Consider the following 26,307-nt stretch of genomic DNA (forward strand, 5'->3'; position numbering starts at 1 on the left):
TGTTCTCAGGCAGCTCTATTGTAGCGGGGCATTGTGAGGAGAGGTAATTTGTCCTCTCTGCCCGTCCTCTCTCCTCAGCCTTTTTCTCCAGGGCGGCTGTGGTATGCATGTATTTGCAGAACTGTTATGTTTCTGCTTTGCTGAAAGAGAGTAGCAGACTGAAACCAGCCGGGTCCTCTGCTCTCTCTCTCTGGTGTTACCCCAAATCCAGCCTGCCAGAATTAGTATTTTTAAGAGTAGTATTTTTAAGATTCCTCATGCTGCTGACAGCACACCGAATTAAAACACATCTCTACATGCCGTTCTGTGCAGCCTTTGAACATTTTTTTTTTTTTAGATCATCTTGGTTTGACAGCCTGCACATTAAATGTAAGGCTGTGTCTCATAACTCTCTGCCAAGCTAGGAGCTGAGATGACTCTTGAACAGGCTAAGGAAGAATACATTAAATTTGGGTGCTGATCTGGATCACTGTGTTTAAAATTGTGAAGTAAGCCACTGGCCTTTAAAGAGGAGATTGCTCTTAAAGTGCCCCTCAATTTGTCTCTTTTTCACCTGCTTCAGCAAGAAAGTCAAACATCTTATTAATGAAAGGGAGATTTTTCTCAGGAGATGGTGGATACCACTCAAACACCAGTATTCACAGCCGAGTGAATATTGGATTCATAAATTATACCAAATTTAAGAATGTGTATTAACTTCTCATTATTATAAATATTTAATAAACTAGTCGCATGGCAGAAACTCACTGCATTTAGGCATCTAGACAAGACGTGATTTAAGCGTTTGAATGTGGTATGGTTGTTATTGCCATGTTAGTGGCTGTTTACTGGGATTTTCCCACACAACCATCTCACGATTTTACACAAATATTCCAAAAAGAGCAAATATCCAGCGAGTGACAGGTATCTGGGTAAAAATGCCATATTGAGAGATCAGAGGAGAATGCCCAGACTACTTCAACCTGACAGGAAGGCCACAGTAACTCAAATAACAACCACTTGTTGCAAACAAGGTACACAGAAAAGCATCTCTGAATGCATAACACATTGAAACTAGAAGCAGGAGACCACGGCAGGTGCCACTTCTGTTAGCTAAGAACAGGAAACTGACGCAACAATTCACGCTGGCTCACCAAAATTAGACAACAGAAGACTAAAAATATTGCCTGGTCTGTTTGATAGTATCATCCCAATATGGACCAAAACCTCCAAGGAATGTTTTCAGCACCTTGTTGAATCAGTGCCACAAAGAGTTAAGGTAGATCTGAAGGCAAAGGGGGTACAAACCCAGTACTGGCAAAGTGTACCAGCTGAGTGTTACTGCCTGATGTGCCGGGAATTTACAAACACGGTAGTAAGACAAGTAATGCAATTAAATAATAAAAAGGCTAGTGTTTTCTTTCTCATGCAGTAGAAATTATTTACCTTTATTTAAAAGAAAATTGATTTTATCCATCCTGGCGATGCAGCTCTTGAGAGGTAATAATGGATCAGTTCTAGACTGGATCAGCCGCAGGGATGCTCTGCTGTGATTGATGGCTTGGTTTAAAGTAGGCTGGCGGATTGATGTTTTGAAATATACCCCGTCAGAAGAAAAAAAAGGCTTATTAATCACAGAGAATTTTATGCCTACTTAACTCCTGATAAAATAAAAAGATAGCATGACATGATAGTCAAGTTCCACATGTAAACAGCTCCTTCAAAGAGGGATTCAGATTTCAATTTTCTCCCGATGAGTCACACCCACGCGTCATTTAACACCCTTCTTCTTACACTCAGTCTCTTGCTCCTCACGTCCCACTTTCTTCCTGCGTTTTGTTTCTCGTTTTCCCCCAATTTCTTCTATTCACTCTCCGGTGTGCTCTTCATTAACAGTTAGAGCGGTGTGTCGCACATATGTTATTGCAGAGCTCTTGTGTCTCTTCTATCTACTCCAAGGGCGACAACAAAGGGTCTGTTGTTACTGAGGAGAGTTCAAGTGGGCTATCATGATGCAAGAGGGGATGCTGAAGGATTCCTTGATAAAAAGCAGGTACAAATCAAAACAAGACGTGAGATGACTCTCTTAAAAAGAGCTCCGCATGATGAATATGCTTTTAGAGGAACAAGGGGATGATAGTGACTAAAAGAAAGTGGCCGGAAAGAGGATGCCTGAGCAGGAGATTTATTTTTTATTAGATTTGTTAGCCATGTTAGGCTCTCTGCTGACTTAATGGTTAGTCCACTGTTTTGGTTTAGATTTGATCTCAACAGCTATTCGATGCATTTCCATGAAATTTAGTTTGAGATACTTTTTGGTACCCCGAGGATGTATCCTAATGACCTCATCTAATTTCGCTGTTTAAATTTGGCATTTATAACCAGTGAAAAACTTTTTTTCTCATTTGTTTTTATTGAGAGTCTTACTCATACACCCACTTCAGGTCTCTAATTGCTTTAAATGGTGGCAAGCCAAAAAAATAGGCAGCGCTGTTTTTGGAGAGCCTTCCTGTTAAACATCACCCAGTCTGAAGCCAGCCATCCAGAAGATTGCATAGTATAATTAAATGGGGGATAAATCATCCTTTTCCTTATTTTCTAACATGCAGGGTGCTTAACAAATTTATCTGACCACCTGTTAACAGAAATATTTTAGAAATCTGCCAAAAACTACTTTAAAACTAAAAATTATAACTATAGGGCGTGCCCTTGGTGCCGGTGGGGCATGCCCTGAACATCTCACCCAGGAGAATAAAATTATATTCTTATTGTTATTTGTGAGACTTTAAATTCTTGCTTTTCAATGTTAAATGTTGTTTGTTAAAGTTCTTGAAATAGCTTTGGATGAAACTTTTGTGCGATCTATCTTTAAACCCACTAAATGCCAAATTTGTTCAATAGGATTCAAGTCTGGACTTTGACTTGGCCACTCCATTAGTACTCCAGAATCCTCTTTCTTGGTCAGAGTCTCTGCACATTTTGAAGGATGTTCGGCATCATTGCCAACTGGTTTTATCATCTAAGAAACATTTCTAAACTCAGACTACTGGTGTCAAAGGCAGAACTTGAGATGATTATTCATGCTTTTATTTCTCCTGGTTTGGATTATTGTAATGGTCTTTTTACTTGTTTCAACAAATCAGCTTTGGATCGCCTTCATACTGTACAGGATGCTGGGGCAAGACTTTTAACTGGCACTAACAAGACGTCACTTATTACTCCAGTTTTGGCTTCTCTTCATTGGTTTCATTTTAACATTTTAGTTTTAACTTTTAGAGCTCTACATGGTAAAGCTCCCCAGTATATCTCTGACCTGTTGAAACCTCAGGCTTCTTCCCGAGCACTTAGGTCTTCAGGTCAGAAGTTACTGTTGGTCCCATGTACTATGTTCAAAACACGTGGGGATCAGGCTTTTCAGGCACTGGCACCAAGGCTGTGGATTTCTCTTCCGTTGTGTTTACGTTGTGTAGACTACACTGACTCTTTTAAAAAGCAGCTGAAGACATTTCTATAAAAATGAGCTTTTAATTATTTTTTTCATTGTTTTATAATTTTAGTTTATTTATATTTCTGGTTTTATTGTTAAGCACTTGGTGATTTTTATCTATGAAAAATGCTCTATAAATACATTTTACTTACTTGTTATATGAGCACATAACCAGTCAGTGTCAGTCCTGATTGTTCTGGTACACCTTCCTGTTCATCATACTGTTGATTTTCACTTGCCCACACCATCTCCACAAATGGAACTCCATGCCATAATGGGATCTCCACTTTGTTGCATTGTGGGTGTAATGGATGTAGCATCAAATCGGTCTCCAGCTGTTCTGCTGACATAAGCGCAACAATGCTGAGTGAAGAGTTCAATCTTGGACTCATTTGAACTTTTTCCAGTTCAGTGTTTGCACTCCCAGGATTTCTGCAGTCCTCAATAAGGGCTTTTTAGCAGCTTTTTTTCCTTTAAGTCTTGCTCGTTCGATCGTCTCCTTGTTTTCATTCTGGATAACTTCTCAGACAGATCTAGAAGCATGTTATCTCTGCATGACAATCCCCAGCGGCCTTCTTTCTGTTTCTAGTACCTAAAATCTTGAGATTCCTCACATCTGTTACGATCAGCTTTTATTTTTTGCCTCTTCTTCGGCACATTTTGTAATTACCCGTGTCGGTGGATGACTACAAGGCATACTTGATCACACTGTGAGAACATTTTGTGTCTTAGGGATTCTTTCCTTTTTAGCGAGTTCCTTTCTGAACAGGAGGGAGGGATTTTTAAATTGAATTCACATTTTTATACACAAATTAAAGCCAGCGCACTTGACTTCCACAAAAAGCCAGAAATTAATCAAGCATAACATTCAACCACTATAACAATTTTTTCTGTCCAGGATTGCAAGTAAATAACTGTAATTTCGCATCTTAATCACTAAAATAATAACATGCTTCACTATTTTATTTCTACTTTTTTGCCAAACAGTGAATTTTAAAACTCATGAAAAACAACAATAACTATATCTGACATTCTGCATTCTGATTAAAGAGCTTGTGCATTCTGGTAACTTAAACCTCAAAGAAACATAATTTTTTTTTAAAATTTACTACTAAATTAATGCTCCTGTGAACATGATGATGATGTATTTACACAATATTAGACCACTACACAACCCTACATTGAGTGCTGGTCTAATAAATTTGTCAAGCCCTGTATATATATACTGTTACAATACTGGGTGCTCATATCAAACATGGGAGAGGTATAAAGAAAAACAAAAAGAGCTCATGTACAAGTGCATGGGAGCTAAAACATCAAACTTTCAATGGTTATAAATGCTGTTTCAGAATATTTTTTTTTAAGTCCTTGGCTCTTGATGAGGTCAGCGAGAACTGTTAAAACCTGTTTGTGAGTTGTGAGGAGCTGCCTGCCAGAAGAAATTTGGCTTAAAGTGAAGGTGGCGTTAAAAGGAAAAGAGCAGAGCATGAACTGAGGACCTTCACTAAAGCACATTTAATGCTGTAAATTATGCAAAGCTGCTGGGTCCAAAAATTAAAAATTTGAAGCTGGAAATGAGCCAATTAAGTCTACTTTAATCACTAGTTGCAATCAGACATTAGCTTACACTTGGTATCCCGTTATCTTCGGCGATGGTCTGGATATCAGATATATTCACTTCAATCTGATTCTGCTTTTCTCTTCGGCAGTGACAAACCACAAAAACTGAACAGATTGAGGTCAGGTGGCCTTGATCACTCTGGGCTGAAATAGCCACGTTTTCTTTAAAAGCAGAGGAAAAAAAATCTGGAGGAGGCTACAAGCTGTGGGAGTGCAGCCTCACAAGCATAATGTGAACCCTAACTCTTGCTACACAATCAGAGGGAAAAGGCACATCAAGTCATAACAGCTTACTGCACTATAGCGGATGATAATGGCTTGCGGTTTTTAAACACTTTCACTGCACTTACATTCTTGGAAGAGAAAGACTTCCTCTGATGTCTCAAGATCAGGGATTACATCATTGAGACTGGAAAGGAATATAATTCTGATGGAAATTTTTATTTGGTATAAAATATATAAAAACAGACAGGCTAATAATGCCAAATGATATTGGTTTTCGGAAACAAGAAGCAAAAGTCTGCTGGAATCCAAAAGGATGGAGGATTTTTTCCCAGATTTTTGGCTTGATTTTATTTCTTGATTTTATTCACAATGACAAAGACTGCTAGAGAAATAAGTTTCGATAAACTTTAAATTGCTTTTGCCTGCCAGTGGGAAAAGCCATCACATAGATATGGCTGCAGACAAACACTCCTAAAAACTACTGAACTGCAACTTCAATTATAAAAAAATATAATGGAAAAACTGTATTCATCTCAAGAGCAAAATAGGATCTGTATATAAAATCTTATATGCACAGTAACTGAGCACCTTATTAGGAACACACCGTGCCTTCCATTGCAATTCGAGCTGCTTCACTTCTTGGTGGCATGGATTAAGAGGAGATATTGCTTCACTCTACCGCATCATTTCTCTGAGATGTCTAATGCTTTGGTTACCACGGGGTGCCTGTGCCCACTGCAGCCTCACATTTGTCTTTGCGGCTGACAGGAGGGGAGCCCAGCACGGCCTTCTGCCGCTGAACACAATTTTCATTTTGAGATACTTTTCTGCTCACCAAAGTTAGCGTCTACTTTCTGTCAGCTCCAATTGGTCATCAAGGGACAGCATTTAACAAAAAAAAAGAAGAAAAAAAAAAAAAGAAGTAAAACCCATGCCAGCAAATCCTGGGAGATTGGTAGTTTCAGAGAAACTCAAACCATCTGGCACTACCAGCACCGTCAGTGACAACTCATTTCCTCTCGTTCTGGTGTTTGGGATAATTAACCAGCTTGTGTGTGCACACCTGTACAGAAATCCAATACATTTACTGAAGCACTGTAGTAGACACAGTTTGATTGTTTAAAAGGAAACAAATATGCTGCTTTGGTAGAATAGCTTTTCGTGAGTTACAATACAAAATAATCCTCATTTTTCTTATACTTGATGCAGCCCTTCAGTTCATCCTGTCTGAAACAAACCCTCTCTCTCTGTTTAAGGCAGCTTTCTTCTGATTGGCCGTCCTTTGTAAACACAAGGTTTGAATAACAGATGGGTGGGGCTTCTATGGTGGCATCCAGAGATGATCATGCTAGTTCTGCTTCCTCCCCCCACATTTTTTTTAAAATCACCAATATTTTTAAAATACAGTACCGTGCAAAAGTCCTGAGCCACCCATTGTTTTATTCAAGTTTTTGCTAGTAAAATGGGAAATAGTTGCCGTTTTAACCCTTTCCTGGCCTCCTCTATTCATACTGATAATTTGAACCAAAAATGTCAAATGGATTTATCACTCCATAAGAGCTGCTACCACTGAGTTTCAGTTCAGTTCTTGTGTAATTTGGCATGTTTCAGCCTTTTCTCCCCATTTCTCATCCTTAACACCATTTCAGACAAGGATTCAGTGAACAGTAGATGGACCAGGTACATTTCTCAGGTCCTGTGTCACATCTTTGCAGGATTTTTTTTTCCTTCTATTTTCAAGGGTCTTGACCTCCACTTGTTCAGCTTCTTCTGTTTTTTTTTTTTTTTTAAATGACACATTGCACACGAGGCTGAGATATAATCGGATATTTCTTTTCAGCTCACAGCCCTTTTAACTCATTGATGCAAGCACACCATTTTATGCTGGATTCAACTAAAGACATGGGAATAAATGTGTTTTTGCAACAGGCTACTAATAAAGTATCTAAGGACAATTTAAAATTGGGTATTTGCCAAGTTATAACAAAACAATGTTTCATTCCTTGAGTTAGGGGGCCTTTCTTTTTAAGATTCTTAGGTCATTGTTTAGGCTGATAATGTGAGATATACTAAGGAAATAACTTCAGTACCCAAGCAGCAAATCGTTTTTTTTTGTCAGATCAACATATGATAACCAGAGTAAAGAAAGAAACTGCGATAAAACAGAGGTGGTGCATAAGATGGCATGTCACATTACTGTCAAAAATCAGACCTTTTCCTCTCTTTGATTCTGAAAACTTGAATAAAAGTATCTGTAAAAGAAAACCAGACATACGCTACACATCAAGACAAGAGAGAAAAGGCAGACACTGAGATGATTGTCAGATGAGCTGGCGAGGAGCATCTGACATCACACCAGGGCCCACACATACAAATTCTGTATGAGACAGAACTTAAGCCAAGTGAGCAGCAGCTATGCTCCACACAGGGTGTCTCCATCGTGCTCACTCGCTCTCGCACATACATCGCCGCACTACGGCAAGCCATTTGAAAGCTGTGAGAAAGAGCTTTGCTTTTTCTCTGAAAGAGAAGACGGACCCGTTAGCCTATAGATGGCTTTACGTTCCAGTGAGACACCAGCTGATACAGGATTAATGGAAAAAAAAAGACTTCAAGTATGGCATCTTTTAACTTCTTTCTTCCTGAAATTTTATTAAATCAGACATCTTTTTTTTTTCTTTCAAAGAAGAAAGACATTAAAATAGTTTTCAGTGGCTTGATGAAGATCATCTAAGAAGAGTCCCAAGAGTTGGTATAGCGAGGGCCGATAAATGAATGCTGTGAATGGTAGTTAACGGGAGCAGCGAAAGGAAGATGGCAGTTGTGTTGGTCACTTTCTGTTGGGCTGGGCTGCGATGTAGAGCGCCACCAGACAGTAGGCAACGCCTCCTATAGTGAGAGCCATAGTGGTGCGGTACAGTAGCCTGTCGGGATAACCGCGCTTCAAATGAACGGGGATACCGTCTGACGTCTGAAATAAGAGGAAACAGGGAGGGGCAAGAAAAAAAGAAAATCTGAATTAATTTATGATGTTAATCGCAGCAAATACAGAGCGTCGTCATCATCTTTACAGTCACATGACTCAATTACATCAGAGTAAAAGTAGTACATAACCTATATGACTCAGGTAGTTCAGAGAAACTCTCCACTGCAAGGTACAGGTCACCTGGTTACAGGCAGCCTGTCTCCAAATAGTTGCAGTCTGACTGCAATTACTCACAGACAGATTGGCAAAGGTTTGCAAAAAACACTGCTAATTTATAAAGACTGCCAACGAGTCAGAATCAGCCTGCTCTGATGAACGCAGCTTGTCTAATGCATCTATTAGCGATAGAGGACTTGACTCTTGACACCATTTGTGAAGGAATTTCTGTTTCAAGTCTATAAGATTCGGTCTGGACTCCGAATATAAATACTTAATGTGAATGTCTGTGCATGCAAACAGCAGAAGATTGGAAATTGATTGCAGTTCATCACTGCAGTATCGCAAACAGATTGCATGTAACTGCAAACACATGACCTCAATCACGGTTCAGCCCGGACAATGCAGTGCATCGGGTTTGGGTGCTTTAGGTTGGGAACAGAAATGGATGGTGAACTGCAAATGGACTGGTATTTAAATAGCACTTTCTATGCTTGTTGAGCACTCAAAGTGCTTTACACTATAAGCCCCTTTAAACCAATCATCCATACAGCACTTTATTCTATGCATTACTGTAACACAGTTGCAATCTGGGATTTGAGGACACTTTGGACAGAGGAGATGTATATCAAATATCAATCGACCTGCTCTTCCTCCTGAGCTACAGCCACCATCGCAGCCTGACATTTGATTTTATCATGCGTGCCACTGATGAAAAATGGAGCTGCATCTGAAAGACAAGCCTGTTAGACTTGGATTTATTGCCTCTGAATTTGATCAAAATGCGCACAGCTATTTTAGCCATGTACAAATATAAAGAAGGCCTGATGCTGATGGTGTAGTTAGGTGGAGCTTATAAACTAAGTAACAAGACCGCCACTGTGATCCGTTGCTTCCTTTGCCATTAGCCATTTACATCCTTTTCCTGAAGACAATGAGAGTTTACATCCCAATTACATTTTTCATGTTTGATTGTTGTGAAACGTGTTCTTTTGAGACTCTAATATGACACAAACTAATATATATTATATATACACACTGTGTAGTCTGATACTAGCTTAAAATATCAAGTTAACTGAATGTATTTTTGTATAAACTTTGAAAATTCACCACTGAAGACTTTTGACTGCAAAAATAATGTATTTAAAGCTGTAATTAAAATGGTTGTTTTAGTTCCAATCAATATTTAATCAGCTTCCTTTGAAAGGTGATTTATTTTTTTATTCTTCTCTTTTGTACTAGTGTCGCTCTTAAACAATTTCGTTAATTAAACTAAAAGAGAAAACACGTTCAGCAGCCAATACTGTGATTTCCACTTATCTGAGTGATTGCTCTGTTCAGAGTTCGCCTCTCTTATTCCTATTAATGCAACTTGTGTGGTTGCTACTGGTGGTGGTGGGGTTGGAAGTGGCAAAGGGCCATTAAGAATTGTGAAATAAATATCACTTATTAACTTCTACTAATCAGCCTTCACTGCTTCGACTGATGAAGCTAGCAGGTCGTGAACCCTCGCTGCTTCTTGGTCAAACTGGCGCCTTATTCAGTCTGAGCTCTGCGTTACCTGGAAAAATTTCTGGAGGTCGGGAACCTTGTTTGCTCCCATGTACTCCACTGTGGCCCCTGCTTCTGACACCACCTTTGTGGGTGTAGCAAAGATCATGGTTGGAGACTCAGCTGGCAAACCGGATCTCAGTCCCTGAAAAGATGAAGAGAAACAACATGCTGGTCACAATAATGCACGAAATAAAAATCTAATGAAAGTGTCAGAGTGAATGTAACATCCTCTCTCCTGCCTATCTATCTATCAACTAAGATTTTAAACAGAAACTTCATTTTTAACATTTACCCCTTACATAACCATCTCTACTTCCCCGCCACCCAATCCAATCCTGAGGGTACAAGACCTTGACAGACTTAAAAAAAACAAAAAACAAAAACCAAGAACAGAATGTAAAATAAAAATAAAAATAGACAAATAAATCAATTAAAAGGAAATCACCAGGGAGAGAAAGGGATGAGAGGCAATCAGCCAACCTCAGCATCATCAGGCACCAGAGGCAATTTTATTTTTTATGTGAGAGAACAATCTTGTTTCCTCCAGTTTGATGCAGTCCAGCACTCTTCGATCAAATCTCTGAACCTACAGTCTCAAGACATTAGCGTCTTTGCATCCTGCAAAAGCTTATTTATTGTTATTTATTTTACAGGTTTGGCCCAGCTAGCATGAATGTTAAATGGCATTTGAACACAGCTTAATGTAGAAGAAACTAACTTAGTATAAATCAGAAGGTTTTCTGAACTGTTCAAATATTAGGGGACTGGCTAGCTACAAGACTAATGACACACTGGGATGTCTTTTAATATTAACAACAATAAACCAGGACACCTCTTCATATCGATCTTCTGTATATTAAGTAAAAATAGTCCACAGTCTTTTGTAGACACTTGACTGAGCAGAGTGCTCCTACATAAATACAGCAGATTAAATGAGTGCATGATCGATTTCATTCTGCAAATTGTATCTCCTCATGTGAGACGCTTTAAGTGCCCCTTTAGATTAATACAGATCATTTCCAGCAGCGGTTCAGCTTTATAAACAAAAGGCATTTAAGCTTATTTCTGTATAAAACAGTTCATTGTTATATCTTCAAATAACAACAGCCTTATCATTTATGGATATTTTGAACCTAGAGATTCTAAACTGTCTCATAAAAGAGAGTAGCTTCAAAACCATCCTCGATCTAAACCCCGAGATGCATAAAAACTTCTGATTAGCCAAGATTTTAAAAACGCTGAACCTGGAAGCTCAGATGAAACACACCTTTTACCTCATTTTTTATAAACAAAGTGTAACTATTCAATTATCTTTCTTATTTAAAGCACAATCAATATGCAAAAAAGAATATGAATAACCTGAGATGTCACTCAATTATCCTTTCATGTTTGCTATAATTTACAGATCACAGTGGAAAGAAAACAAAACCTAGAAATACTGTGCATGTCATCAATTTCCAGCTATTCTGGGGGTCAAAGGGGACACTTTGGACTTTGGTGGTCCAGCTCTGACCCCCAGCCCACATGTTTATCTGCCCTGAACTAAAATAATCTGTTTGACTCTTTTCTCCTTATCTTTAAATCAGCTGCCCTCTGAAAACAATCAGAGCCGTTTACCTCATGACCATATTATATTATCAACTGTCAATAACATCGCATCGACCTAGAGCAGGAAAAAGAAGATACCCAGCTATAAACAGCATGTTTAGACCAGTGTAAAGGTCGAGTGTTTTCAAAACTAATCTCAAAATTCTTAGACTCAAACCTCAAGCTGTCCTATTTTTCCCCGACAGTACACACTGTAAATAAATAAACCACAGGAACATTGCTGTGCACATATACATTTTAAAAAAATACACCTCAGTATCCTCTCATTTGGAAGAAGCTTCTCTTGGTTGTTCAAAGTTAGTGGGACACCCATTAGCTTGTTAAGAGTGTGTGGAGGCAGATGGTGTAGGAGTGGGTAAATTAAATCTGACATATAAAAATGCAGAGGCAGTGAAAGATGATTATTTTTACTTTAACTTTTAAACAGAGGTCCTTACTAAATGTGTTCACAGCAGGAAGTCATGTTTATGGATTATACCAGAAATACATATACTTCATATACCGGTTATATCACAATGCCTTAGTACAACGGTCATCAGTTTTGTTTTAGTAATAGTACATATCACTAAGCATTTGTGCAAGCCACATGAATTTCAAATTTTAAATGTTAACATTTGCTAACCAACATAAGAGGCTGGGAAATTAAGACTCCGTAAACATAAAAAGCAGGGAAACGCAGTAGGGCCAAATGTTCTTGAACACTTGTTGCTGTGTTTAAACATGATTTAGTTTATTTATGATTTGTGTGGAGGGAAACTTTTACTGCTGTCAACACATCTCTAACAGAGGGATCTGTACTCCACAATTCACGTTTTTATGCTGTCGATCAATCTTTACACTGCTATGCTGAAAGACTTTAAATGTTATATGACATTTTCGGGCTTGTTTATTACAACATTAAGTAGTCTAAACCTTTTTCTGTTTGAGTTGTTCTAGTTTAGAGTTTTCTCATTAGTAAAGGCTAAGATTTGACTAGAAAAAGGACATTTTTGGCATCTTTTTGTTTTTTTAAACACCGTTTTTCTTATTTTTTCCCTAATAGATCTCGAGTTTACCTTTGCTTCCTGTGTCTTGTGCTGCTGTAACAAGTGACTTCTCCAGTGTACAATTAAAGTATGTGAATGGGTTAAATGCAGAGAGCAATTTCCCCACGGGGCTCAATAAAGTACAATAATGTACACACTTTCTTCTTCTAAAACGCCTGGATTTAGTAAGAAACAACCAATAAGCTCCTTAGAAATCTTTAAGTAATCTCCAACTATTTTGTATTCACCAATCTTCTGACACTACAGGTATCTGGATAAAGAAGAAGAAGAAAAAAATGACGATGGTGCTAGAAACACCATTAATGAGACAAACAGAATGAACACCTTCAATTAAATGTGTGGATTCGCTTCATCGGGTTGAACAACACACTGACAAAGGTTTGATAAGGGATTAGGAAGGTTTTCTATCTGATAAAACGATAATCTTACCCTATGCTCACTACGGTTTGCAGTCGTTTGAGAGAAACAAAATGGACGAGACTGAAAGCGAAACTGACTCGTCGCCTTTTAAAATTTTAATCATCACTGCTGAACTAATTCGAAGCACATCCCGGAGTTATTGAAGTGTTCCCAGGTTAGCCAAGAAAAACAGATCTAGAGAATATGAGATGGATTTTTGTTTTTCTGCGAAGAACTGTTTGATTGTTTATTGTTTTAACCACCTCTTTCATTTGTAATTGAAAACAGAAATCAATTTGGCTCAAATTAGCTAAATAAAAAACATTTTGATTTGATTTTAACAGTGAAAGAGGAAGTTAAGCTTTTGCTAGAAGTGAAGGCAATTTATTTTTGGTCCAGATTTGAAAAATAAGCCAGTGTGTACTGCTGTATGTGGCTTTTGATTTGATTTGTATCAGTGTGTGTACACACAGGGGAGGGGCACCACAGACCTGCTTATTTGCCACTAGGAGAACTACTAAAAAGAAAAGTTCTGTGTGACGGAGTGACCCGTCTCAAGGCAGAGTCCGCTGAGTATGGCACCGCCACCATTAGGTCGCCACCATTAGTTCGATTTGGCACCCGGGGCGGCGTATCTTTCTGACGACCGAGTAGAGGAATAAAAGGGGTGAGGAGCAAGTTGTGAGCCGCATCGGGGGTGGCTAGATTTTGGTTCCCACTTACTTGTTAAGGGCGTCGGTCGGGGAGACGTGCGGGGGGATCGCCAATCGTGCAGGGTGACGCAAGCCGATGGTATGGGGGTGTGGGGTTTAAATAATGAGTTCACGTGTGTCTGGACCGTCATGAGAATGGCCTCATTACGTGGGCCGTTAATGTGTATATGAAGTCGGGTAGACTTCCGGGAAATAGTTGAGAGCCTGTATCAATGTATATGTTTTGTGAGTGTATAATGAAAAAGAAATTCTGGGGGAGGGAGACGGGGATTAAAGTTAGAATAAAGAATTGGTGGTGACGCCAAGGGGGAGGGGTTACGGGATATAAGAGACGGCGAGCCGGATATGAAGGGGAGTGTGTTGTAACATACAGGCTGTGTAGCGCGGATCTCAGTTTTATGTCTTTGCAACCATCTTTTTATGCACTGGGGAGGCCGTTTCAAATAAAGTATCCACACTAATACCTTACCGACTACGCCTGTGTTTGTCCGGGAGAGGTCTGGAAGGGGACCCCGTGACATATGGTGTCAGGAGTGGGATGGCTAGTCGGAAGAGGAAAACGCGCCTCCCAGCGAAGCGCACAGGGCTGCGGTCCCAGCAGCATGAGCTTCCGGGGGAGAAGACAGCAGAGGAGCTGGCGTGGGACACAGTGCCGGCGTCGTCTTCTTCAGCAGAGGCGGAGGAGATTTCCGGCAGGATTGGTCCGGAGTTGCCTACAACCTCGACCGCAGCACGTGATGGAGAACTGATTGCGATGATGAGGGACTTCCTGGCGGGACAGCAAAGGAGAGAGACGGTGTTATTGGCAGAACTCAGGGGGCTGAGGACCGTTCCCTCTCCTAATGCGCTGTTGCCGGCGGATTCAGCTAGTCAGCAGAGCTCAGGGCAAGTGTTAGCGGGAGCTAGCACTACGGCCGCTACGGCTACACCGAGCACGGTAACAGCGAGTAGCCCCAGGATGGTGCTGCCTACCCCGGCCCGGCAGCGAGAATACCGGCCGTCGTTACTGGAGGAACCGGCTCGCCAGTCCCTGGCAACGACAAGCAGCCTCGACCAGACGGGCGGAGAGTGGAGGAGATCGGAGGGGCCAAAGATTCCACCGTACCAGATGGGGGAAGATATTGAGAACTATTTGTTGCGCTTTGAGCGGGTGGCCAGAACCTGGAGATGGCCGGAGAATGAATGGGCCTGTCGGCTAGTTCCGTTGCTAGCGGGGAAGGCGTTGGAGGCCTATACCGCAATGGATGAAGAAAGAGCCCACTGTTATGAGGATTTAAAAGCTGCCTTGTTAGTTAAATTTGACATTTCCCCGGAGACGTATCGGCAGCGGTTTCGCTCTAATATTATTCCACCTGGGGAGAGCCCCACCGAGACGTACTACCGGCTGAAAGGACTGTACCGGCGCTGGCTTCGACCAGAGCAGCATACGAAGGACGAGATGGGAGAAGCGATTATTTTGGAGCAGCTAATTCGAGTTCTTCCAGGGGAGGTGAGGACCTGGGTGAGGGAGCATGAGCCCGCGGACGGACTGGCCGCAGCCAAGTTGGTGACGCAGTATTTCAATGCGCGGAGAGGAGCGGCCCCGGTCCGCTCAGCTGGGACGCCACAGCGATCGTCCCCGCAATCCGCGGGTCTGCCGAAGCGGGAGAGTAACCCCGAGCCATCCGGGGCCCCCAAGGTATCCACTCTACGAGGAGCGGGTAAGGACTTTCTTTGTTATTACTGCCAGCAGCCAGGCCATAAAGCCTCGGTGTGCCCCATCCGGAAGGCCAAAGTCACTGGGGCCTGCTATGCACCTCGGCTGGAGGCGGAACCAACAAAGGTCCAGCCAGCTGAGGGGCAACGCTATAAAACTGTAAGGGTAAATGGGCAGCAGGTTACTGCTTTGCTGGACACTGGTAGTTTTATGTCATTAATTAAGCAAAGCTTGGTACCAGTGAACTGTGTGGACTATAGTCGACAAGAAGAAGTGTTATGTGTGCATGGTGACAAACATCCCTACCCAAAGGTGGAAATAACAGTGACTATTAATGACCAGCCATATTTATTGTCTGTTGGGGTGGTACAGAATTTGCCGGTAGAGGTTATTCTGGGGATGGATGTGCCTGTGCTTATGGATTTGTTGCAAGAAAAAGAAGAGCGGGACACAGAGACAAAAGGGAGGGAAACGGGGAATGTTCAAATGAAGGTGTTAGGCCCAGTGGTCACTAGGGCCCAGGCGAAGGCGGGATGCCAACCCCTGCCAGACTTGGACAGTAGTCTGTGCGAGGGTGGCACGAAAGGGCCGAGAAAATCTCGTCGCCAACGCCGCTTTGAGAAGCAGCTATGGTCCCAGGGACCGGGCAATAAGAACATGAAATGGGATGTACCTGAAAATATTTCTGTGTTGCAAAGGGAGGATGAGACGTTGGAAGTGTTGTTTGCTAATGTGCCTGAAGGGGGAACAGGGAAATGGGGAGGAAAAGAGAAGTTTGTGGTTGAGAAAAATGTGTTGTATGCAGTTGATGGGGACCACCAGCGGCTTGTGATCCCTGCTAGTTGTAGACCTCTCATTCTGCATTTAGCTCATACCCTCCCCTGGGCAGGCCATTTGGGTCGCCAAAAAACCTATTTACGGGTTAGTACGCGTTTCTTTTGGCCGTCAATGTATACGGATGTACAGAAGTACTGTCGTGCATGCCCTGTGTGTCAGAAAACTTGCCCAGCGCGCAAATCGGATCGGGCTCTGCTACAACCCTTGCCGGTCATCTCTATCCCCTTCCGTAGGGTAGCTATGGACATTGTGGGTCCGTTAGTAAAAAGTGGTCGGGGTTATCAGTACATATTGGTGGTGTGTGATTACGCGACCCGTTTCCCAGAGGCGTTTCCGTTGCGAGCGATCACAGCCCCTAATGTTCTGCGCGCACTGATACAGTTGTTTTCTCGGGTGGGGATACCTGATGAGATTTTGACCGACCAAGGGACTAACTTTACGTCGAAGTTAATGCAGCTCTTCCACACTCAGTTAGGCGTTTCGGCCATCAAGACGTCACCGTACCATCCACAGACAGATGGGTTGGTGGAGAGGTTTAATCAGACTCTCAAACGGATGTTACAGAAGTTTGTGTCAGACAAGGGAAAAGATTGGGACCAGTGGTTACCCTTTCTTTTGTTCGCGTATAGAGAGGTTCCACAGGCGTCCACGGGGTTCTCCCCCTTTGAGTTACTGTATGGGTGGGAGGTACAGGGGCCGCTTGATCTCGTTCGAAAGGGGTGGGAGTCTTCGACCGTGGCTCCAAATGAGAAAGGGGTGGTGCAGTTTGTGCTGGAGATGAGAGAGCGGTTGGAGCGGTACCAGGCCGAGGCCGAAGCCAATCTGCGGGATGCTCAACGAAGCCAGAAGATCTGGTATGACCAACAGGCCCGGCAACGTGAGTTTCAGCCCGGACAAAAGGTGCTGTTACTTCTCCCTTCTTCCAACAGTAAACTGCTGGCGAAATGGCAAGGGCCCTATATCGTGCTTCGCCGAATGGGACCAGTGACGTATGAGATCCATCATCCGGGAAAAAAGAAACCGAAACAAACCTACCATGTGAACCTCCTGAAGGAATGGGTGGAGCAGCCCCGTCCGGCTCCGAGGGAGGCACTGATGGCCAGGGTGGTGCACGGAGGAGGACAGAGTGAACCTGAGCAGGCTACGGATCCAAGGTCTCCGGTATTGACTCATCTGACCTCACAGCAGGCTGCGGAGCTACTGAAAATTCTGCAGGAGACGCCTTCGCTGTGTTCCGTTAACCCAGGTCGGACTACCTTGGTTGAACACGTGATCCGGCTAAAAGAGGGACAGCCCATCCGGCAACGGCCCTATCGGGTTCCGCAACACTTGGTGGAGAAGCTGCGACAGGAGGTGGAGAAGATGCTGGAGCTTGGAGTGATCGAGCCGTCCTGCTCCGAATGGTGCAGCCCGGTGGTCATTATCTTCAAAAAGGATGGCTCTTTACGCATCTGCATCGACTTTCGAAAGCTAAATGCCATCTCCGAGTTTGATGCGTACCCCATGCCGCGAATTGAGGATTTACTGGAGAAGATTGGGGCTGCCCAGTATATCACCACTTTGGACTTGTGCAAAGGCTACTGGCAGGTGCCACTGGAGGAGACGTCGAGGCCGTACACTGCTTTCAGGACCCCTGCCGGGCTCTTCCAGTTTACCGTGATGCCCTTTGGCCTACATGGGGCACCGGCTACCTTCCAAAGGCTGATGGACAAGTTGTTACAGGGCTGTGACGGTTATAGCGCCGCCTACCTGGATGATGTCGTCATCTTCAGCCACACGTGGGAGGAGCATATGCAGCATTTGTCGGAGGTCTTGGGAAGAATTCATAAGGCCGGGCTGACTCTGAATCCCTCGAAGTGTGAATGGGCGCGGCAGGAGACTCGCTACTTGGGCTACCAGGTGGGACGAGGAGAGGTGCGACCGCAGCTGGATAAGGTGGAAGCTATCCAGAATTGTCCTCGGCCTCGCACCAAGAAGGAGGTGCGGGCTTTCCTGGGACTGGTTGGTTGGTACCGAAGGTTTGTGCCCCAGTTTGCAACAATGGCGGCGCCGCTGACGACATTACTGGGGAAGAACCAACGAAATCCGGTCATATGGACCGCAGCATGTGAACAGGCGTTCCAGGGACTGAAAACATGCCTGTGTTCGACCCCCGTGCTCTGGAGTCCGGACTTTAAGAAGCAGTTTTTGGTCCAGGTGGATGCCTCCAAGAGCGGCCTGGGAGCCGTGTTGGTTCAAGGGGACCCGGGCGAGGAGCACCCGATCCTATATCTGAGCCGCAAGCTGCTGCCGCGGGAGACCAATTACTCGACGGTGGAGAAGGAGGCTCTGGCGATTAAGTGGGCGCTGGAGAAACTCCGGTATTACTTACTGGGAAGAGAGTTTGTGTTGGAGACTGATCATCGGGCGCTTACCTGGATCCAGTCCATGAAGGATCATAATAGCCGACTTACACGCTGGTACCTCTCCCTGCAACCTTTCAGGTTCGCCATCCGGCACAGACCAGGTACACTCAATGTGGTGGCGGATTACCTCTCTAGGTTGCCGCACATCGCCAACCTCCGGGGGGAAGGGGATGATGTGACGGAGTGACCCGTCTCAAGGCAGAGTCCGCTGAGTATGGCACCGCCACCATTAGGTCGCCACCATTAGTTCGATTTGGCACCCGGGGCGGCGTATCTTTCTGACGACCGAGTAGAGGAATAAAAGGGGTGAGGAGCAAGTTGTGAGCCGCATCGGGGGTGGCTAGATTTTGGTTCCCACTTACTTGTTAAGGGCGTCGGTCGGGGAGACGTGCGGGGGGATCGCCAATCGTGCAGGGTGACGCAAGCCGATGGTATGGGGGTGTGGGGTTTAAATAATGAGTTCACGTGTGTCTGGACCGTCATGAGAATGGCCTCATTACGTGGGCCGTTAATGTGTATATGAAGTCGGGTAGACTTCCGGGAAATAGTTGAGAGCCTGTATCAATGTATATGTTTTGTGAGTGTATAATGAAAAAGAAATTCTGGGGGAGGGAGACGGGGATTAAAGTTAGAATAAAGAATTGGTGGTGACGCCAAGGGGGAGGGGTTACGGGATATAAGAGACGGCGAGCCGGATATGAAGGGGAGTGTGTTGTAACATACAGGCTGTGTAGCGCGGATCTCAGTTTTATGTCTTTGCAACCATCTTTTTATGCACTGGGGAGGCCGTTTCAAATAAAGTATCCACACTAATACCTTACCGACTACGCCTGTGTTTGTCCGGGAGAGGTCTGGAAGGGGACCCCGTGACATTCTGACTTAACTTATACATAATAAAGAGCAAAGACAGTGGCTGCTGTGGACACTTGATTGTTTTTAACAGCGTTTCACTTCAGCTCTTTTTTTATGTTTTAACTTTGCTCCTCTCTGCGGCTGGTTGACTGATAACAACAGTGGCGCACACACACACACACACACACACACACACACACACACACACACACACACACACTCTGACAACAGAATCTGCTGCAGGCAGACAGACTGCGAACGTGCCACCCACACTGAACCATAAATTGCGTTTCAGGTGCACCCCAGACACTCCTTCACTGTTAGCTGTAAGTGTGCATTTGATCCATATGAACAAAGCAGAAGTAATTTATTACAGAAGTAATTTAAAGTAAACTCAAGAAGTGTACAGGCTTATTAATACTGATGCAATAAAAAGTGAAAGCACTTTTATGAGCACACTCCAGACTGAAGGCTGTAATACTCTGTGCTTGAAAGGTGTTGATTCAGCTGTAATGTCATTTTTGGACGTAGCATACGATGTGCATTATTTAACAGATGTGTTTTTATTATTTAGCCTCACAAATCGGTGGGACATAATAGAAACACCCATCACCAGCACAACTGTGCCTGCGTGTGAATACTGGGTGTAAAAACAACACTGGCAAACATATTTTTTTAATATCACATTTGGCTGTATGAAAATGGAAAAGCCACTGTAATATTTGGTGTCTGCAAATACAATTATGCTGTAAAAAGATGAAATTAAAGTTCATCAGAAAATCTCTACCACCTGCTGCTGTTGATTATCAGCTCATAGAAAGCGCTCTGCAGGGTTCGGTGCCCTTGCTGGCACATAATAGGTGGCATGCTGGGATGGCCAAATGGAGCTTTGCGTGAATGTACTTTCTTGATGTAATTTAGCAAACTCTGTGTGGTATTTGTTTTGAAACTATTTCCTATATTGCTGGGTTATTTTTAAGCATCATCTAAATTAAAATTCATTTGAATGGTCACTGGGATGCAAAAGCTGAATTTATAGGGAGGACGTGTGTGCGTGATAAGAGGGAGGCAAGTGTAACCCCAATTTAGACTTCTGCTTTGTAAAACATAGCCCACACGAGTGGTCAGTGTCACTGCCAGCCTTTAAGCTTGTGCCGGTTAATTATGTGTTAATTACCAAGTGATCCTGTACCAGTGTTTTATATCAGATCCCAGCCTCTTATAATTATTACTCCCTATAGTGAGATAATGATTGTTATTATCTTGATAAATTAAAAACCCGAAGAGAAAAAAGTAGCAGACGTGCACGTCGGAGTATGACGTAGGTTAGGGCGTAAACTTCCCACTAAAGCATAAATCCCCAGTAACAGTAAACATGTAAGCAGAGGAGGTGGTGGCAGATGAGTTTAAACACATGGGGTCAACCATTCAAAGAAACAGACAGTGCATAAGAGAACTAAAGAAGAGGTTGCAGGCAGGGAAGAGTGGGTGGAGAGGAGTATCGGGACAGAAAGACAGGCAGCAAGAGTGAAAAGGGAAGGTCTACGAGATTGTAGTGAGACCTTCTGTGATGTAGGGGTTGGAGACTGTGGCACTGACAAAAAGACGGGGCAGTGCTGGAAATACTAAGATATTCACTGGTTGTGACCATCATAGACGGGATTAGAAATGCTCAGATCTGAAGAAAGTTGGAGAGGCAAGGCTGAAGTGTATGGAACGCCAGGACTGCCATAATGAATTAATTAAATACACCATTAAATAATTAATTAAATGTGTCAATAATTAATTAAATAAATAGTTATGACACATGTAATTAATTAATTATTGACACATTTAATTAATTATTTATGTATTTCACATTTTAATTAATTATTGACACATTTAATTAATTATTTAATGGTGTATTTAATTAATTCATTATGGCAGTCCTGGCGTTCCATACACTTCAGCCTTGCCTCTCCAACTTTCTTCAGATCTGAGCATTTCTAATCCCGTCTATGATGGTCACAACCAGTGAATATCTTAGTATTTCCAGCACTGCCCCGTCTTTTTGTCAGTGCCACAGTCTCCAACCCCTACATCACAGAAGGTCTCACTACAATCTCGTAGACCTTCCCTTTTCACTCTTGCTGCCTGTCTTTCTGTCCCGATACTCCTCTCCACCCACTCTTCCCTGCCTGCAACCTCTTCTTTAGTTCTCTTATGCACTGTCTGTTTCTTTGAATGGTTGACCCCATGTGTTTAAACTCATCTGCCACCACCTCCTCTGCTTACATGTTTACTGTTACTGGGGATTTATGCTTTAGTGGGAAGTTTACGCCCTAACCTACGTCATACTCCGACGTGCACGTCTGCTACTTTTTTCTCTTCGGGTTTTTAATTTATCAAGATAATAACAATCATTTGGGTTAGGGGTTAGGGTTAGGTTAACCCTAACCCCTAACCAATTGACACATTTAATTAATTATTTATGTATTTCACATTTTAATTAATTATTGACACATTTAATTAATTATTGACACATTTAATTAATTATTTAATGATATATTTATTTATTTCATTTTGGCAGTCCTGGCGCCTGGCTCTCGTCATGAAATAATTTTATCTGTCAGCCTCACCCATCAAACTCAGGGGGCGGGGTTAACGCTGCCCATGCAGCTTCTCTAACATTTGATTGGTTGCCGTGCAAAGTAAGTCAAAACAGGTCGATCCTAGATAATCGATTGCTTGTGTAGACTTGGGGCAGCCAGTTATCCCAGAATGCAGATCAAATCACAGGCAGCAATGGTGGTGGTGTAGTTTTAAAATACCCCGTTTTTCTGTCACCAGCTACACTTTAACAGTGTTTTAGCCGCGAATGTCGCGCCGTATGTCTGGTCAGGTTGTCAACATAGAACATGCTTGCAAAAGTGCTCAGATGTTTTCAGAGATTTCACTAGCTCTGCTAACAGTTAGCATGCAGAGTGCACCGAGGGTGTTACGTTAACCGGTTTGTTTACATATTCCACTCTCCGTGTTCCACATGTTGCATTCGCAGATTCTCATTTTCACCGAACGATCATCTCTTTCCGCCTGGTCTTGTGTCTCTGTGCTTCTGTAACATAAAGAACGAGCTGACATTTTTCTCACGAAACCAGCGATCAGCTCAGCAGACCCTCAGTTTACCTGCATGCATCCTCCTCCTCATCTGTCAGCTGTTTAACACCTTCTGCTAATTCAAGAAACACGCCTAGTTACCTGGTGATAGTCACAGTTTAACTGGGCAGCCGGTGCTCGATATAACGCAATGTCAGCGCATTTTTCTGCACAAGATAAGTAAATATAGTGTTTTCCCCGAGCGCAGAGCTGCTGGAGCTTGTTTCCTTACAGAGCACTTTATAGGTGAGCCAGCTTTATCAGCGGCTGATGTCCAATCACCAGCACACAGCTTTCAAACCTCAGCTGAGTTTTAGCTCTCAGTGGTTAAACGCTGGACTTCATTCACTCAGGTTCTGTCTGTCGGGTCACGTTTACTTCGCTGTTTTATTTACAACTGAGCAAATCGGTTTGGCTGAGGTTAAAGTTACGTTTCATAACTGCATAGTTTCACAGACGTTTAATGGTTCACTGGCACATGTGTTAGACTGAACTATCATCTAAATATCATCTGTTTTTTAATAGTTATTCAACTGTATTCTAAGCACCAGCTGTCTGTTAGAATGTGATTTTTTTTTCTCTCTCTGTTGGCAGAGGTATAAAAATGCGCAGGAAAATCTGACGTGCATGGCGAACTTCACCGACGATATTTAGGGAGGAATAAACACACATCAAACATAAATGAACCATTTGCCTGTCTCCATAATTGAGAGAATTTTCTCTTCTTATGTCAACACTCTCTCTCTTTTTTTTTGCTTTTTTTTTGCTTTTTCGGTCATGTTATGTTTACCTGTCAAAGGCTTGTTACAAACTATGAAACACATTGTGCAGACTTCTGGATGTTAGAAGAAAACTAATACTGCTCATGAATGAGACTAAAGGCAGGAAGGTGTCCTTTAAAACTAAACATGTTAATAGGACCTCCCTGTTTATATCATAGTTTATGATATAGCACGTGTATTTCAGTAATAGCCTGCTGAGGCCACTATACGTGCTGGCCTCATATCAAATGTGAAGGCAGACTGAGTCTATGTTTGACGTTTTTTATATCTAATCTTCCTTTTCAAACATTTAAACAGCAGCGAGTCTGCAGCTGAGGGAATACAAATTCAAATTGTCGGAACAGGTTTGCTCGTTTCTTGGATTCATTTGGTGATTTATTAAATGTATAACTGTTATTCTAATCTGCTGCTGAGTCTCTTACACTTTTCTTTATGCTGTATATTTTCACGTCTCTGGAATAGTTGGCAGTTAGATAGTCAGCTGGGAAACTTTGTGTTAACTCATGGAGCTGAGGATATCGTGGATATCGTGGATATGCTGACCTCGCTGCGTGGTGTACAGAGCGAGGTCAGCATGATTAATATTCACAATAAAAATATTAGCCGAACATCATGAAGTCTGTATGTGTTTCATAGTGTCGAACAACCTTTGTACAGTTAAAGCCAGCAGTTACTACATGACGGAAACACCAACGTTATCTCTTTTATGTGTTTATACACAGGTCACGCTGATTACTGAACAAAAACCGAAAGATCAGATGTTAAACAGATTTATTTGCTCTCTCTCCTCCTTAAACATGTTTTTAATGTTAGTTATAATTCAGAATTGGCGACTGAAACACGTAGGACACATAAGAACATCAGGAAATAAAACACCGATAAATATAACCTCAGTAAAAGAAGTCAGCGGGGGTTACTACAGCTGTGTACCGGGGCCTGCGCTTTGTCGGTGGGATTGCTTGCGAGGCGAGCGGGTCTATCCCACGCTTTGCCGTGAGACTGGGACGACATCTCCGAAATCATCGAAACACTTTTGCAAAGAGGCTGTATCTTGACAAACCGACCAGACACATGAAGATTAAACCACTACATTCTCGGCTAAAAAAATATTAAAACGGTATTTGGTAACACACAAACAGGGTTTTTCAAAGCTCAGTTCTGTTAGCTTCCACATGCCGGTTGTTGTGTGCTAGAAACAATGGCCACCAGGCCAAAGCAATGGTTTTGACTCGATCAGCGTTAACCCCGCCCCCTGAGTTTGATGGGTGAGGCTGACAGATAAAATTATTTCATGATGAGAGCCAGGCGTCAGGACTGCCAAAATGAAATAAATAAATATATCATTAAATAATTAATTAAATGTGTCAATAATTAATTAAATGTGTCAATAATTAATTAAAATGTGAAATACATAAATAATTAATTAAAATGTGAAATACATAAATAATTAATTAAATGTGTCAATAATTAATTAATTAAATGTGTCAATAATTAATTAATTAAATGTGTCAATAATTAATTAATTAAATGTGTCAATAATTAATTAATTAAATGTGTCAATAATTAATTAAAACGTGAAATACATAAATAATTAATTAAATGTGTCAATAATTTAATTACATATATCATAACTATTTATTTAATTAATTAATTCCAATTTTAATTAATTATTGCCACATTTAATTAATTATTTAATGGTGTATTTAATTAATTCATTATGGCAGTCCTGGCGTTCCATAGAAGTGGTTTGGAGATGTGTAGAGACAATGTATTGGACCAAGGATGTTGAAGGTGGAGCTGTCAAGCTATCAGAGGGGAAGACCACAAAGGATTCATGGATATAGTGAAGGAGGTAAATTAAGATTTTAAGCTCCTTTCTGAACATTAAAAACTACACCAAGTTTTACAAGCACATGTGACGGTGAGAGGGATAATAACACACCGGTGGACTGGAGGTAAACAAGCTTTTCAGTAAGTACATATTTAAATTAAAGCTCAATTTTCTCCTAGCAAACGACGACATGACTTTTAAACAGAGACAAAGGAGCTTCGAGGTAATTTAACCCCCTATCAGAGCACCACCACCGTGTAAGGGACCCACGGGGGAGCCATAATAAAGGTCACATCAAGCACACCTGCCACCGAGGCCATTCAATTTCGAAATTGCCTGTAGAGTCACACCAAGGCCAGATCCACAGATTGGAATTGACCGTTCAGGCTAAAGGTTAAATAAAGGTTCCGTGATAAGGACGTGATGAGGCGGGGGAAGCGAATTACATTGTGCAAAGAAATGGAAAAGAAAGGCCACAACCTTTTTGATATTTGTCTAAAGAGCTTCCAAGACCTTTAAAATGAAATCCAGATCAAGACTACGCGTCTAACTATCGTGTGATCAAACAGGAAACTGGTGTTTAGGCTTTAAAGCGGGCATATGTTTGGCTTCACCGACTCTAAAGCTCTCCAGCTGAGCTTTAAGCCCTCGTTACTACAGTCGAGTGCTACATCAAGGTCAACCCCGGCGGTTATCCACACGCTCTCTTACAGCCATCCCGCTTCCGGCACTCACCTGAGGGTTGTAGGCGGTTGCAGGAGCAGAACCCGTTAGTTTCTGGGTGAAACCACTGAACTTGTAGTACATTTTTCTTCTGAAGGAGGACCGGGACGAGGTGTTATGTACTAAAGAAATCCACCGGTAAGGACCGTCCTGTTGGGACCTTCGAGGGAAAGTGACGCAACAGTTAGCTGACCCAACACTGCCTGTTTAAAAGTCGAACCAAAACGGAGGGCGACCGGAAGCGTACGCGTACAGTTAAATGCAAAGTGTGGA

General features: G+C 42.4%; 1 protein-coding gene across 1 annotated transcript; it reads right to left on the reverse strand.

The window, feature by feature from the left end:
- Positions 1 to 7,933: 7,933 nt before the first annotated feature.
- On the reverse strand, positions 7,934 to 26,234 carry cox7a2l (cytochrome c oxidase subunit 7A2 like). The gene is made up of 3 exons (XM_004561148.6): positions 26,047 to 26,234; positions 10,015 to 10,149; positions 7,934 to 8,282 (listed from the first exon to the last, which is right to left on the reverse strand). The coding sequence occupies exons 1-3, from the start codon at positions 26,116 to 26,118 to the stop codon at positions 8,142 to 8,144; spliced, it is 348 nt and encodes a 115-aa protein (XP_004561205.2). The 5' UTR covers positions 26,119 to 26,234; the 3' UTR covers positions 7,934 to 8,141.
- Between the last annotated feature and the right edge of the window lie 73 nt (positions 26,235 to 26,307).

The sequence above is a fragment of the Maylandia zebra genome, linkage group LG8, assembly GCF_041146795.1.
Source record: "Maylandia zebra isolate NMK-2024a linkage group LG8, Mzebra_GT3a, whole genome shotgun sequence".
NCBI classification, from domain to species: domain Eukaryota; kingdom Metazoa; phylum Chordata; class Actinopteri; order Cichliformes; family Cichlidae; genus Maylandia; species Maylandia zebra.

Excerpts from the sequence above, each read along its gene's own strand:
- cox7a2l (XM_004561148.6), bottom strand. The coding sequence starts at position 26,118 with ATGTACTACAAGTTCAGTGGTTTCACCCAGAAACTAACGGGTTCTGCT. Across the intron at positions 10,150-26,046 it reads CAACCGCCTACAACCCTCAG|GGACTGAGATCCGGTTTGCC; the intron begins GTGAGTGCCGGA and ends TCATCTTTTCAG. Across the intron at positions 8,283-10,014 it reads ACCTCCAGAAATTTTTCCAG|ACGTCAGACGGTATCCCCGT; the intron begins GTAACGCAGAGC and ends CTCTTATTTCAG.